The sequence below is a fragment of the Typopeltis vanoorti genome, chromosome 17, assembly GCF_054136105.1.
Source record: "Typopeltis vanoorti isolate ZY-2024b chromosome 17, IOZ_Tvanoo_1.0, whole genome shotgun sequence".
NCBI lineage: Eukaryota > Metazoa > Arthropoda > Arachnida > Uropygi > Thelyphonidae > Typopeltis > Typopeltis vanoorti.
This window is the reverse complement of record NC_143565.1, coordinates 51,105,905-51,122,347: the sequence shown is the minus strand read 5'-3', so window position 1 is coordinate 51,122,347 and position 16,443 is coordinate 51,105,905. Positions and strand designations below refer to the sequence as shown.

The 16,443-nt window shown below is 35.9% G+C and overlaps 1 protein-coding gene across 1 annotated transcript in view; it reads right to left on the bottom strand.

Annotated features, from left to right (window-relative positions):
* The window catches only part of LOC150097385 (unc-112-related protein-like), a 242,219-nt gene that overhangs the window by 125,998 nt on the left and 99,778 nt on the right, over window positions 1-16,443 (bottom strand). The window contains exon 5 of the mRNA XM_090407312.1: window positions 8,734-8,945. Within this exon, the coding sequence (XP_090263438.1) occupies window positions 8,734-8,945 (212 nt within the window). The remainder of the gene's footprint in view (window positions 1-8,733; window positions 8,946-16,443) is intronic.

Genomic DNA, 16,443 nt, shown 5'->3' with positions numbered 1-16,443 from the left:
GCCTAGATGCTTTAAAAACATAAAGAAACTTCCCGTTGATTATACAGCGAATAAGAAGGTCTGGACGACATCTTCAATTTTCAAAAATGAAATTCGCAAGTGGGATAAAAATCTTCGCAGTGAAAACCGGAAAATTTTGTTATTGATAGACAACTGTCCTGCCCATCCTGTAGCGGCTAATTTAACAAACATAAAACTTTTTTTTTTTGCCACCGAATGTGACATCCATCTTGCAACCACTTGATCAAGGCATAATTAAATGTTTTAAATCCCATTTTCATCGTCTGTTAGTCTTGGAACTGATAGAACGCAGAGAAAAATCTGCAGAAAATGATTATGCTTACGACTCGAAGATCAGTGTACTTCATGCAATATGTTTAATGAGTGATGCTTGGAATTTGGTGTCATCGTCTACGATACAAAACTGTTTTAAGAAAGTTGGTCTTGCAGAATACGAGTGCAAATCTGAAGAAGATGAAGAGGATAACTTACCGTTATCAGCATGGTTAAAAGCGCAAAACTTGAACAATTTTGAAACGTGTGCAGAGATTGATAATTTTATAGACACTGATAATGGCATCACAACTTCGGGTATACCGACAGATGCTGACATCTTAAAACAAATCTCTCATACACCAGAAGAAGATAATAGTAGTAGTAGTAGTGACTCCGAGGAAGAAAATAGCAATGATGAGAAAATCGTTACCTGGTGTGAAGCAGAAAGTGCTTTACATATTTTAACAAGATTTATGGAATCGTGATCTGTAAGTTCAGCCAACACATTCAAGCATCTTAGTGGTATAAGGAACAATTTCAAACGTATGAAATATGCATCTTGTGCAAAGCACGCTTGATGATTTTTTAAAATGTGATTTTTGTGCTTGATGATTTTTTAAAATAAAAATGTGAAGTTTTAAAAATAAATTTTTGTTCTTTATATGTATGTATGCACATACGTATCTATGTTATCCAATATACCTATGCTGAGAAAAATATGAAAACATTTTTAATTCGCTCAAATTATGACCTTCTTGGATATAACGGTTATTACAAACAAATATATGCGGTCCCGTGGAATTCGTTATAACCGAGTTCTACTGTGTATATGTATGTATGTATATATATATATATATATATATAGGAAAATTGGCCAGAGAACAAACACACATGCAAACAGACAAAAATACTATTAGTGGTTAGCATAATATACAGGGTGTTCGGGATAAATTTGATAGTTTCGTAAGGAAAAAGAAAATCTTCTTTGTATCTATTAAATTTAATGAATTGACAAAAAAACATTACAGGCAGAGTTAATTACAATACTATCAACAAGATTTACTCAAAATAACCACCATTAGCATCGATCACAGCTTCAATTCTGCTTCGGAACCTCGAACAAGCTGATGCTACAGTCTCCCTGGGAAGGGCCGCAAAAACTGTTTTAATTTTATCCATTAACTGGGCTTTTGTATTACTGGAAGTGCGATTGGTGTCTTTTTCAACTGCGCCCCATACAAAATAATCCATGGGGTTAAGGTCTGGGGAGTTTGGAGGCCAAACATTTGGACTGGTGAAGTCGTAGAAATTTTCAGACAACCATTTTTGACTTTTCCCAGAGGTGTGGCAAGGGGCCGAATCCTGCTGCCATACATACGGCCTACCATTGGCTACCCTTGTTATCCAGGGCTTGACTACAGTTAGCAACTCCACGAACAAAGCCCGAATTCCAATGCCAGGGTTCTTCAACACCTGTTCCTGCAGATTTGCGAGGAATTCTGCTGTACGAACGCAATCAGATCGTCTGCTAGGGATCTTTCTTCTTGCTACATCCTCGTAGTCACCATTGCAAGTCTCTAGTTCATGCCTGATTGTTTTTACTGTATTCAGGGAGCATTGGGCAGCAGTCGTAATATCCTTATTTTAATGGCGGGCACGAATCATCATGATACAAGTTATTCTCTTCCATGATTCAGGTGGGTTCCAGCTATCCATCCTTTCTGACATCTTGTATATGAATGAAGAAGGGTCCAAACTTTTAAATGAAGAGAAGTGTGTGTTAATACATGTAACTTACGGAAAAATATAATTAATTATAAATATGTCAAATTTATCCCGAACACCCTGTATATGACAGGTTAAATGTTACAGACAGTGAGTCATGTGGTTTAGAGTGCCCTCTTGCAGTGCATCTTTGGACTCAATAGAGATGTCACTTAATAATAATTAGCCTGTAATCTGTCAGAATGCAAATACAGAAGAATTCAGCTAATTAGGCCATTAGTTAATAGTGCAGTCATTTATTTAGGACATATCTTAAAGAACCAAACCAAATCTAAAAAATTGAACAGACTTTTCTTTGCTTATTTGGGACAGCAAGTCATTTATTTGGGACAGGAGATGCAACACTCCAGATTATCCCTCCGAGGTAATCACTTGTAAATGTTAAGGCTTATTGGCACAAGGAGTGCAAAGGTCATACTGTGCCAAACTTATGACTCGTCAGCTTTGTTCCTCTACATTTTAGGTGACAAATGACATCACTCCTCTCACAAACTTAGCTTATACAGCACATTACTTTCTAAGAGGAACATTTCCAACTAGTGTTAGATGAATGCACTTGCTGAACCAATGCCTAATCAGAAAAGTGTACAGATTTTTCAGTGCTCTGTTTATTGCAATTTTGTTTTTAATTTTAATTTGAGAAAATTTTGGACCATTACCAAGATGTCACAACGCTTTGTCACTAACCAAAAAAATTGCCTTACTATACCAAATCAAAAGCCATTTCCCCTTTACCAGTCATCGTTGTCTGGCGGAGATAACCGGAATACCAAAATCTATGATTGTGCTATAAATTAAAGATACCAAGAAATTATATACTTGGTTTAATCCTTTATCCTAGTGTAAGCAAACAAAGTTCGCGCCTGAAGTATTTTCAGGACTGGAGCAACTCGTATATAGAAGCTTGGCATCTTTCTCAGGACTCAGATACGAGAGTCCTGAGAACGATTAGGGGCATGAACAGATGGCATCAATGGTAATATCATATTAAAAATGAGGATATTAGGAAAGAACTTGATACTGTTAACATCCAGGAATGTGTTAGAGTTAATCTCAGATGGTATGGTCACTTAAAGAAAATGAGCAAGGAAAGATTACCAAAACAAGTGATCTCTGGCAGGTTGGCAGGAAAAAGGCCCTGTGGAAGACCAAGATATAGGTGTGGAAGACCAAGATATTGATACAGTAAAAAGTGCCTTAGAAGATAGAAATATAAGGTCTGATAATTTTGGAGTCTTGACAGGTAACAGATTGATTTGGAGGAAAGTAGGAAGTTAGTAATGATGTAAGTTTTTCATGTAGTACTATCATATCCTATACACCCCTTGAGGGTACATCTCAGGAAATTGATGATGACTTATTATTGAAATATCTTAATAAAAATATGTTATAAAATGCTAAATACATAATAAAAACACTAAAATCTACACTAATATACTATAAAATACTAATTTTCTATGGGAAAAATACAATAAAACAGACGATAATGACCAATCTCACATGAGCACTAAATTCACCGACCAACCACAATGTATCCTTGAACCAATATTTGAGCATCTACAGTCAAATATAATCTATGTTTCCCTGATTTAGGTTTCTAATAGATATTTCTGCCTCGATTACAGATATGCAAATCCTAATGCATCCATCTTGAATGGTTTCTGCACTGTTCTGTCATTGCTTGTTTCATTTAATATTCTCAAAAAGTAATTACTTCAAAAATCATCTCGAATTACATGTTTACTACTTCTTCCTCTCTTTTAAAACTTTTTCAATTGCCTCTAGTCTTCTCATGGCTTTTGTTTAGCTAATTTTACGCATAACTTAGCTTTCTTACATTTTTCTCAATATTCTCTCAGGACACCATTTGCTGACTAATATTTCCCAGGTACTTTTGATATGATTTTCTTTTTTTTATGGTCATAGTGAATTTTTCTATCTTGCACAAAACTTCCAGATTAAATCCATCAATGTTCATAGATTTTGTTTCTATATCTCCAAGGCTTGGTTTTTGAAGATAATTTTTTTATTGAGCAATATTTGTATATTTGAGTATATTTTACCACTGAAAGCTGCTTGACTTTGATTTTTTTTAACACTGTAAATATCTATTTTTGATATTATTTATTTATATTTAATGTGTTACTACTGGGCAATTTGTAAAATTTTTCTTACATCGTAATATCGTAGTTAATTTTTGTAGTTGCTTGAACTAGTTCAAATTGTCTAAAGACTTCAATTTCTAATTCACTCACAATTCTCGCTATTATTCTTAATCCTTTAGTATATTACCTTTTTTTTTACTCCCCCCTTCTCAAGTTCGTAAGTATGCTATTTCACGTGCTCAAAGTGTAGACTTAGGAAAAGCTTCTCGCTGGAACCAATTCCCCAATCTAATTTGCTGTATTTCACTTGTATTGCTCCTTAATTTTTTTTTTCCCGACTGCGCTATTAAGGATCGCGTAAAAGAATTTTTATTCCTTCCCATACAAACAAGAGAAATATTAAGCTAAGAGAAATAACTCTTAAATTAACTATCTCAAGCAACTATTATTTTTTTTCAGTCGTGGCTATCACTATTCTTTGGTCACACAGGTTCGATATTTTTATGAGGCAGTGCATTGGCAAAACAAGATCAGGCAAGCTATTAACAAAACAAACATGTTTGTTCATACTAAGACAAATTATTTACAAAATTCAACAAGCACATATCACGTGTCTGGTTCTAATTAAGCCAACACGAGCACAAATCACATGTCTAATTCTCCACATGATCATTTAAGCATTTTCGCTCAAGCTTTAAGACAAAGATAATATAAATACACATAATTTTTCAGACACTCAGATAGAATTTAACACACTTTAACTTCACTCACATTATAAACAGAAAAAGGGAAAACTTAAACCACATTCGATTTTACATTACACAACATTAGCAAATCTTTAGAACTCTATATACTACTATTCACATTCAAACAGAATTATGGCTTTAAAGACTTCTCTAGTACTTTCTACACTAATAGATAACAGAACCAACATTCGTTGTTCAAAGTTCACAATCTAGGATGTTATATAAAACATTTTACTTACAATCTTGCCAGTTTATTACGCAGTCCTAGATCCTAAAAGCTTACGGGCACACTCCTCCTCTTCTCAGCAAATTTTCCGATCAGGCACTAGGTTGTGGGAGCGATAATTCAGCACACACATAGATCATCGAAGAATCATATGGTAGGACATCTTGAAAGGACTGTCTCTGCTGCTATCGAACTTCTCATCTTCGTCAGAACTGCTGCTTGCGAAATGAGACTCTCCCCATCCTCGGAAAAGACTTGGCACATGAATAAAACTTTGAAACGAGAGCCCTTTGGCCCCTCAATCTCTGCCTTTTATATCACTCTCCCAACCTTGGCCCTTCTTCAAATTAAATCCCCCAGATTTACTGGAGGTTTTTTTTTTCATCACCCATGCTATCGTTGGGTTTTGGCAAGAAAACTCATAATCCGGTGACCTTTGTAATTGTCGCTAGCCTTAGGTCTATTTGCCTAATCCTCTCTGAACTTAATTTTTTTTACAATTCTAGTGGTTCTTATTCAAATATTCTAACAATTTGATACCAGATTTAATACAGTAAAGTGAGCTATACATTATTTTAATTACAAGTATTTTATGTAAATTTAATTGCCCATGTAAAATCAACATAGAAAAAATATTTCTATTTTTTTTTTCTATACGAGATTTTTTAACACTTTTGTAGACAGTCTTCTTTACAATATGATATTTTCTATTCTGCTTAAAACTAAATGGTGATCATTTAGTTTTATTTCAAATCTTTATATCTATCCTCTTTCTATCTTCTTTCTATCTTGAATCATTATCAACAAGAGCACAGCAATAACTCATTTAATGAGTGTTCTCTCCATATGAATTTATGCACATCTTTGTATTGGAACAAAGTGTTTGCAATGACTAGCCCATTTCCTGAACCAAAATTCAGCAGGCACTCACCATTTTAATTAGCTTGTCCTTTTCTCCAAATCTTAAAACATTTCTATATGTCCTGGTTTTCATTTCTTAGTCTGATATTTACATCTCAGACACAAACATTGCCAACAGTTTTTCTCTTTATGTCAGTTGCCTTCTCTAATGATTTAACTCTTCTACTTATTCAGTAACGGAATCTTTTATGGGACCACAGAATACTCCTTCCTTTCCCTGATCACTACTGCCCAAATAAAATATCTTATAATTATTATTTAACAATAATTATAAGATATTTTATATCTTATAATTATTTTTTTTTTCTTCTAAATCACTTAGGGAATTGAAACAACGTAGATCCGAATATAAATTAAATTATACTTTAATAAATATTTCCAATATTTCGGCAATGTCATATTGCCATTTTCAAAAGGAACTTACAAAAAGGCAGTTGCACACAGGCACTAACAATACAGTAACTGAGAATGAAGATATGAAGCTATCGTTCTCCTAGAAGTCCTGATGGTGCCCTCTGGTAGGCTAAGTAGGCGTTCTTGGCCGTTGGGCTGAAGGTCTGCTGATGTATGCCTCCCAAATTTGGGGCAGTCGCATACAACCAAATTTGTTGAGGTTTGGAGAGTTTCTTAGGGCAGAGGCTGATTCCATAAATAATCTTTCTAATTTATATTTGCTCCGGTGTATTACTGTAGCTTTCTTCCACCGTAATCTGTGGCGAGTATTCAGAGCATGGTCTGCAAGACCAGAATGGCTATACTTGTAAAACCGGATGTAGTCCTTGTGTTCAGAAATTCTGATATTCGCTGTCCTGCCTGTTTGGCCAAAGTACGACAGTTTACAACTGCAAGGGACCTGGTATACACCAGGTAGGTCTAGGGGAAGTGGTTGGTCTTTGGTAGAGCGGATAAGGGATGCCAATTTTCTGTAAGGCCTGTAACAGGAGGTGAGGTTATGTTTTTTTAGAATTTTGGTAATTTTTTCTGAGGTGCCTCGGATGTAGGGAATGGTGATGGATTTAGAGTAATCTTTTTTGTGGAGGGGGGCTGTGGTTTGTAGGTTTTAATATTTTTTGGATTTTTTTTTGGGGGGGGGGGGTAGCCATTGGCTGAGAAAGTGTTGAGGATGTGATTTAGTTCAGTGTTAAGGGCTATGTCATTAGAACAGATTAGTTTAGCCCTGTTGTATAGTGTTTTTACCACTCCATATTGTTGTGAGGGGGGAGGGGATTGTTAGTGGATGTATCTGTAAACTGAGAAAACCAAAGTTCCATCAGGCTGGCGGGTGACTAGTGTGTCTAGGAAAGGGAGGCAGTTGTTTTCCTCTTTTTCCAGTGTGAACTTGATTCTGGCGTGTTGGTTGTTTAAGTGTGTAAGGAAGGAGAGGAGTGTTTCAGAGCCATGTGGCCAAATAGCGAACACATCATCAACGTAGCGAAGCCATATGGTTGGTTTTTGTGGGGCAGAGGCTAAGGCTTTTTCCTCAAAGGTCTCCATAAAGAAATTGGCCAAGGGTGGGGAGAGTGGTGAGCCCATGGCTGTCCCCTCTATTTGTTTGTAGAATTTTCCCAGCCAAACGAAATAGCCTGAGTTCATTGTGAACTGAAATAGGGCTGAGATATCGGGAGAAAATTTAGCTTGGATTAGCTCTAAAGTTTCCTTGAGTGGGACATTTGTGAATAAGGAGGAGACGTCGAAGCTGACCATTATGTCAGTATGTTGGAGTGTAAGGTTTTCTATGCTGGCTTTGAAGTGGGCTGAGTTTTTTATGTGTGATGGTGTGTTGCCAGTATAGTGTGTGAGCTCTTTGGCCAAATGTTTAGCTAATTTGTATGTGGGGGAATCAATGCCATCCACTATGGGACGTAATGGCACATTTTCTTTATGTATTTTTGGGAGTCCGTAAATACGGGGGGGGGGGGTATAGAGTTAAACGGTTTTAATCTGTTGGTAACTTCTACAGGCCAAGAAGTGACTTTCTTAAGGAGCCTGTGAAGTTTTCTAATTTGTGAGTTGGTGGGGTTGTAATTGCAACCAATGTGTAGCATCCATCTTCTTCCAACTGTGCTAAGGAGGCACAATTATCTTAAGATAAGTCTTCTTTTCCCTCTTCAGCCAGACAATATAGGATGTGGAATTCAAATTAAATAATTATGAATGAAAGACCACATTTCTACTTTTTAATTACCCAACCTTTTCTGACAATTCAGTAACATATAGCTGTTAGTACATAACTTATCTTCAGTTTCAGAATTAGTAAAATGCTATTAATTGCTCTTCAAAAATTCCATTCAGGTCTTATATACTATCCTTTCAGTGAGTATTAGCATCTGGTGAGAAGATAGGTTTACTTAAAATCAAAGGAGAATGGCACAACATAAAATGTTCAAAGTAAAATGAATGCATTTTATAAAACTCACTAAAATATCTACATAGCAATGATCTTAAATGCTATATAGACATTTTACAGACTTAAAATTTGCAAAACATTTCCTGTTTCAATGCTCCTTTCTTTGCCAAATGGAAATTCTGTTCAAGCTCAATTACAAAGTAATTGAACTTCAGAATATATAGTCATATCTACATAGAATGAAAATTTAATAGACAATAAGTTATATATCATTCTGAATCAATCAAAATGGAGGATGAAAAAAAAATAATAAAAAATAAGACTTACGCAACATTTAATCTTGCTCTTTCAATGAGACTCTTTGGCCTAAGTAATACTTGCTTTTTGTCATTAGTTCTTGGACTCTGGGATAAAAGAGATGAATCTGATTCATTGTATAAGCCACCATCTTGTGAAATACTACTATAAGGCGATTGCAGAGATCCATTAAATGATACATTACTTAGCACTGAGTGATTCTGACTGTTATTCCATGAAGCCTTAAATAAAAAAGTATGTTAAATAATATTAAACGTAAATTGCATATGGATAAAAAAAGATTTCAAAGATCAGAAATTTACTACTGAAAAGTGATGGAGAAAATACAAAATTCAGTGTGCATGCATGTATAACAAAGAAGAATATGATCAGAGAGGCCTTGTAAATTATTTTCTTTCAAGTGCCACATTCATTACCATTATAACTGTACCAGACACTTTGCCTAATTTTGCCACTAAAACAAAACTGAAATTGAGTCCAAATTTTAAAATATACTAAATATCAAATTTCATTAATTTCCATCCAGCCACTGAAGAATTTAATATAAGCTTTAATTATTTTGCTAAACTTTGCCAATAAAAATTATCTGGTTGAACCACATAAAAACAAAGGTTTATTAAATGTCATCCAGCCAGAGGAGTTCATAAATGTAATTTTAGTAACAAGATGACAATATAGGTGACTATTATTTCCTTTATTTAGTAGGTGACTATTATTTATTATGACAATGTAGATGACTATTATTTCCTGTATTTCACCAAAGTCAAATTGACATGAAGGAAAAATATGCATGCAAAGATACATGCACATAGGCACTATATGAATAACAAACAAATGTGTAAAGAAACAAGGAAAGAGTGACTGGGAATTCTTGGCTGTTAGGTGGTCTGAGAATAAGTGTTTCCGATAATTTGAGATAATTTTATGTGTGTCAGAACTGTTTTTCACACTTTCATACCAGCATTTGAGAAGGCAGTCTTTTCCAATGCCTTCAGTAGAAGGCATTTAACACACATTCTGTAAGTCTTAACATCCATAGCAGTAGTACCGATTACAATCTTTGTATTCAGAGATTCTGATGGATAATCTGCCTCTCCATGGCTATAGTAAAGCACCTGGCAAATGTTGGTATTGCAGTTGGACTTTAGAACAGATAAGGGATGCTAGTTTTTTTTTGGTGTGTGTGTGTGTGTGTGTGTGTGTGTGTGTGTGTGTGTGTGTGTGTGTGTGTGTGTGTGTGTGTGTGTGTGTGTGTTGTGATAGTTTACTGCAAATGCATGGGGAGAGTGAAAGTATGTGGGCATGAGAGATATATCATCATCATCATTAAATTCCTGACATGTACCCACAAGGGGGTGTACAGGTTATGATAGTACTTCATGTAACATTTACCTCCAAATCAGTTTGTTACTTGTAAAGACTCCAGCATCATTATCATATCTTATATTTCTATCGTCTAAGGCACTTTGTACCGTATCAATCCACCTATATCTTGGTCTTCCTCTGGGTCGTTTTCCTGCCAACCTGGCAGAGAACAATTGTTTTGCTACAATTTCCTCGCCCATTCTGTTCAAGTGACCATACGACTTGAGATTAGCTCTGCTAACTCATTCCTGGATGCTTACAATGTCAAGTTCTTTCCTAATATCCTCATTTTTAATATGATATTGCCATTGATGCCAACTGTTCACGCCTCTAATCTTTCTCAGGACTCTCATATCTGCGGTCTCTAGTCTTTGGTAAAGTGTTTTACTTCTGAACCAGCTCTCAGATCCATAAGTTAAAACTGGTTTGAACACTGTCTTGTATACAGCTAATTTAGTGTTCCGACTAATTTCTCTCTCATTCCATATGAATTTATTCAATTGACTTAATACAATACCAGCTTTGTTGATTCTGTTGTCTATTTCCATATTTAATTTAACATCGTCACTAAAAATCGTGCCTAAGTGGCTGAAATGTTTTACTTGTTCCACAGTTTCCGCATTCAAAATACAGTTGATATTTTCAATGATTCTACCTATTTTCATTGTCTTTGTCTTTTCATTGTTGAACTTCATACCATATCTATTACAACAGTTATTCAATTTAGTCAGGGAATCTTGCAAACTTGTAGCGGATTTATTTAGAAGTATAACATCGTCTGCATAAAGCAAAGAGTTGACATTAACATCTCCAATTCTGATATCATGTTTAATGCCACTTTCCTTCATAATGTGATCCATATAGATAATGAACAACAGAGGAGATAATATACATTGTTGTCACACCAGATTTAAAATTAAACCATCCACTTACTTGTACTTCCTTCAATTCTAACTGCTGACTTGCAACAAAAATAAAGACTAAGTATAGATTGATATAATGCCCCATTGACACCATATAACTGTAGTGTGTTGAATAGCTTCTCTCTTGGCACCTTGTCGTATGCCTTTTCCAGATCGACAAAACTTAAATACAGATCTTTGTTATATTCCCATGATTTCTCCACTATTTGTTGTAAAGTGAAGATCTGATCCTGACAGCCTCTATTTGGACTGATCGCAGCTATTTCTTCACCAATTTATCCAGGCATAAATCTTGCTCGAAACACTCAGTAGGGAAATACCTCTGTAATTCTCACATTCAGTTTTATTTCCCTTTTTATATATGGGTACTATTAGAGCTCTACTCCAATCATCAGGAATTCGTCCCTCTGTCCAGGCCTTCTGAAATATGCAGGGCAGCCACTGTAAGACTTTTATACCACCGTACCTCAGCAATTCTGGTTGAATATCATCTACTCCTGCTGGCTTTCCACATTTCAAGCCTTTGATGGCCCTTTCTACTTCAAGTATGGATATGTATTCCTGATTGTATGCCTATTGAGTGTTTTTTACCACGGTGCTATCACTGCTTGTTGCATTTAGCAATTTATCAAAGTAATTACTCCATACCTCAAGGATATCTTTTTCTCCTGTTTTCATGTCACCTTTATCATCTCTAACTCCTTTTACAGCACTTTTTCCTCCATTTCTAAGCTTCTTCAACAAACTCCATATACCTCACCACCTGTGATATATATATATATATATATATATATATATATAAGGGGTGCTCAAGGGTCAAAGCTGTATAACTAAGAGGAGACCTCCACATTACCTTTAAAGGAATGCGGAGAACCAAAAAGGGCTTCTGACTTAATGTCCAATCCTCACCATTTTGTGGTGCACATTGTTAGGCATCTACCTGGATACAGAACGAACAAGGATGGCTGGCAATTTGGGATATAGCCAACCAAATTGTATTCTTATTGGCCTAAACCAATATAGAAAATGATGGTACAACATGACAAAATTTCATGCCGGCTGGGGAGTCGCCCGGTTAAACAAGGCCCCCATTGTTTTTGCCAGGAAACCAGGGCGAACAACGAAAAGTCAGCTACTGGAACAAATCTGAAAACACACCCCCAACTCAATATCACCAGAGTTAAAGATCGGTACTATCAACATAAGAAGCCTGAATGGAAAAGAAATGGAGATTGCTGAGGAATTAAATAAGTACCAGATCGACATAATAGGGGTGACTGAAACAAAAAAGACAAAAACTGGTGATCTTTCTGAGCAATAAATACAAAATGTTATATTCAGGAAATTACAATCAATCAAGGAAAAGAAGGAGTAGCCTTAGAATAGTATTTAACATAAAATACGAGGCTAATCTTCCTGAATGGCAATCCGTCTCCAGTAGAGTGATGTGGGCAAATATGAGAATGGGGAACTGGACAATGAGACTTATTTGTCCTTTGTTGTTCCACAGAAGGTTCTACTAAGGTAGAAGTGGAGGAATTTTTTGATGCTTTAGAAAAAGCAACTGACACAATGAAAAAGGAAAAGTTGGTCCTTGTTGGGGATCTAAATAGCAGAGTAGGAAATGATTGTCAGACACACAAAAATATTTTGGGAAAATTTGGAGAAAAGAACAAAGCTAATAATAATGGCAAATACCTGTTGGGTTTCTGCTCAGGTTATTACTAACACCATGTTCCAACATAAAAATGTGCAGAAATTCACATGGAGAGAAGAAGCAAGGAATAAGAAAAGTCTCAATGACTATGTCATTGTTGATAGAGATGTCTTCTCCCTTGTGCAGGACACCGGAGTGCACAGAGGATTTAAAATTGGAAGTGATCGCTATTTTCGTCTTGAGCAGGATAAAATTGAATTTTATATTGAAAAGAATAACATGTAAGAGAGTTTTAAAGCTAATAAAAGTTGAGCAGCTCTCAGATGTGAAGTATAGACTAAAATACACAAAGATTATTGAAGAAAAAATGAAAGAGTTTGAGAACAGGAACCAAACCTTGAAGATTCAGTGGCAAGCCTTGAAGAAAACCCTGATTGATTCTGCCAGAGAGGCATGTGGTGAGGTTGTCTGCAAGGATAGAAAAATCAGAACTCCATGATGGACACAGGAAGTTAAAGAGGCAGTGAAGGAAAAGAAGAAAGCATATCAAAAGTTCCTGGCAAATAAGTTAGCTTTTGCTCTTAGAGAATACAGAGACAAATGTAAGAAAGTGAAACACTGTGTAAAACTAGCTAAACAAAAGTCATGGGAGGACTTTGGCAAGAACATAGAAAATAAATATCAAGAAGGTGGCAAAATATTCTGGAGGTTGTTGAAGAAACTTAGGAATGGAGGAAAGAGTGCAGTAAAAGGAGTTAGAGATGATAAAGGTGAAATGAAAACGGGAGAAAAAGATATCTTTGAAGTATGAAGTAATTACTTTGAAAATTTGCTGAATGAAACAAGCAGTGATAGCACAGTGGTAAAACACTCAACAGGCATACAGTTAGGAATACATATCCATACTTGAAGAAGAAAAGGCCATCAAAGGACTGAAATGTGGAAAGGCAGCAGGAGTAGATGATATTCAACCAGAAATGCTGAAGTAGGTGGTATAAGAGTCTTACAGTGGCTGCACTGCATAGTTCAGAAAGCCTGGACAGAGAGACGTATTCCGAATGATTTGAGTAGAGCTCTCATAGTACCAATGTATAAAAAGGGAAATAAAACTGAACGTGAGAATTAGAGTTATTTCCCTATTGAGTGTACTGGCAAGATCTATGCAAGTATACTTGAGAAATGGTTGAGAAGAATTGTGGAAGAAAAGCTCGGTGAAGAACAAGCTGGATTCAGACCAAATAGAGGCTGTCAGGATCAGATCTTCACTTTACGACAAATAGTTGAGAAAGCATGGGAATATAACAAAGATCTGAATTTAAGTTTTGTTGATCTCGAAAAGGCATATGACAAGGTGCCAAGAGAGAAGCTAATCAATACGCTACAGTTATATGGTGTTAATGGGGCATTATATCAAACAATACTTAGTCTGTATTTGAGTTGTAAGTCGACAGTTAGAACTGAAGAAGTACAGGAAGATGGTTTAATGTTAAATCTGGTGCGAGAGAAGGTTGTACATTATCTGAGAGCTGGGTCAGAAGTAAAACACTTGACCAAAGACTAGAGACCGCAGATATGAGAGTCCTGAGAAAGATTAGAGGCGTGAACAGATGGCATCAATGGCAATATCATATTAAAAACTAGGATATTAGGTAAGAACCTGACATTATCAGCATTCAGGAATGAGTTAGCAGAGCAATTATCAGGTGGTATGGTCACTTAAATAGAATGGGCGAGGAAAGATTAGCAAAACAATTGTTCTCTGCCAGGTTGGCAGGAAAACGACCCAGAGGAAGACCAAAATATAGGTGGGTTGATACGGTACAAAGTGTCTTAGAAGATAGAAATACAAGATCTAATAATGTTGGAGTCTTGACAAGTAACAGACTGATTTGGAGGAAAATTGAAGATAGGAAGTTAGTAATGATGTAAATTTTTCATGTAGTACTATCACATCCTGTTGTTACATCCTGAATGAAGAACTTCATTAAAGAAATAATTCATTCAGGATTTAACAAGTTAGAAAAATCAGGTGAGAGAAAAAACTTGTATTGGAGCAGAAGAAATAGAATTACCTCCTTTTAGTAGAATTGTAATGCCATGTAAAGAACTTTGAGTATAAATTAATATTATATGAAAGAGGCTAATCTTCTTGAATGACAGTCAGTCTCAAGTAGAGTAATGTGGGCAAATATGAGAATTGGGAACTGGACAATGAGACTTATTTGTGCCTATGGTCACACAGAAGGTTCTACTAAGGTAGAAGTGGAGGAATTTTTTGAGGCTTTAGAAAAAGCAACTGACACAATGAAAAAGGAAAAGTTGGTCCTTGTTGGGGATCTAAATAGTAGAGTAGGAAATGATTGTGAGACATACAAAAATATTTTGGGAAAATTTGGAGAAAAGAGCAAAGCTAATAATAATGGCAAATATCTGTTGGATTTCTGCTCGGGACATGGACTGGTTATTACTAACACCATGTTCCAACATAAAAATGTGTACAAATTCACATGGAGAGAAGAGGCAAGGAATAAGAAAAGTCTCATTGACTATGTTATTGTTGATAGTGATGTTTTCTCCCTGGTGCAGGACACCAGAGTGTACAGAGGATTTGAAATTGGAAGTGATCACTATTTAGTCTTGAGCAGGATAAAATTGAATTTCATATTGAAAAGAATAACATGTAAGAAAGTTTTAAAGCGAATAAAAGTTGAGCAGCTCTCAGATGTGAACTGTAGACTAAAATACAGAAATATTATTGAAAAGAAAATGAAAGAGTTTGAGAACAGGAATCAAACCTTGGAGATTCAGTGGCAAACTCTGAAGGAAACATTGATTGATTCTGCCAGAGAGGCATGTGGTGAGGTTGTGTGCAAGGATAAAAAAATCAGAACTCGCTGGTGGACACAGGAAGTTAAAGAGGCAGTGAAGGAAAAGAAGAAAGCATATCAAAAGTTCCTGGCAAATAAGTCAGCTTTTACTCTTACAGAATACAGAGACAAATGTAAGAAAGCTAAACAGTGTGTAAAACTAGCTAAACAAAAGTCATGGGAGGACTTTGGCAAGAATATAGAAAATAAATATCAAGAAGGTGGCAAAATATTCTGGAGGTTGTTGAAGAAGCTTAGGAATGGAGGAAAGAGTGCTGTAAAAGGAATTAGAGATGATAAAGGTGAAATGAAAACAGGAGAAAAAGATATCCTTGAAGTATGGAGTAATTACTTTGAAAAACTGCTAAATGAAACAAGCAGTGATGACAGCACAGTGATAAAAAACACTGACCAGGCATGCAGTCAGGAATACATATCCATACTTGAAGTAGAAAAAGCCATCAAAGGCTTGAAATGTGGAAAGGCAGCAGGAGTAGATGATATTCGACCAGAAATGCTGAAGTATGGTGGTATAAGAGTCTTACAGTGGCTGCACTGCATAGTTCAGAAAGCCTGGACAGAGGGACGAATTCCCGATGATTGGAGTATAGCTCTCATAGTACCCATATATAAAAAGGGAAATAAAACTGAATGTGAGAATTACAGAGGTATTTCCTTACTGAGTGTTCCTGGCAAGATCTATGCAAGTATACTTGAGAAACGGTTGAGAAGAATTGTGGAAGAAAAGCTTGGTGAAGAACAAGCTGGATTCAGGCCAAATAGAGGCTGTCAGGATCAGATCTTCACTTTACGACAAATAGTCGAGAAAGCATGGGAATATAACAAAGATCTGTATTTAAGTTTTGTCGATTTGGAAAAGGCATATGACAAGGTGCCAAGAGAGAAG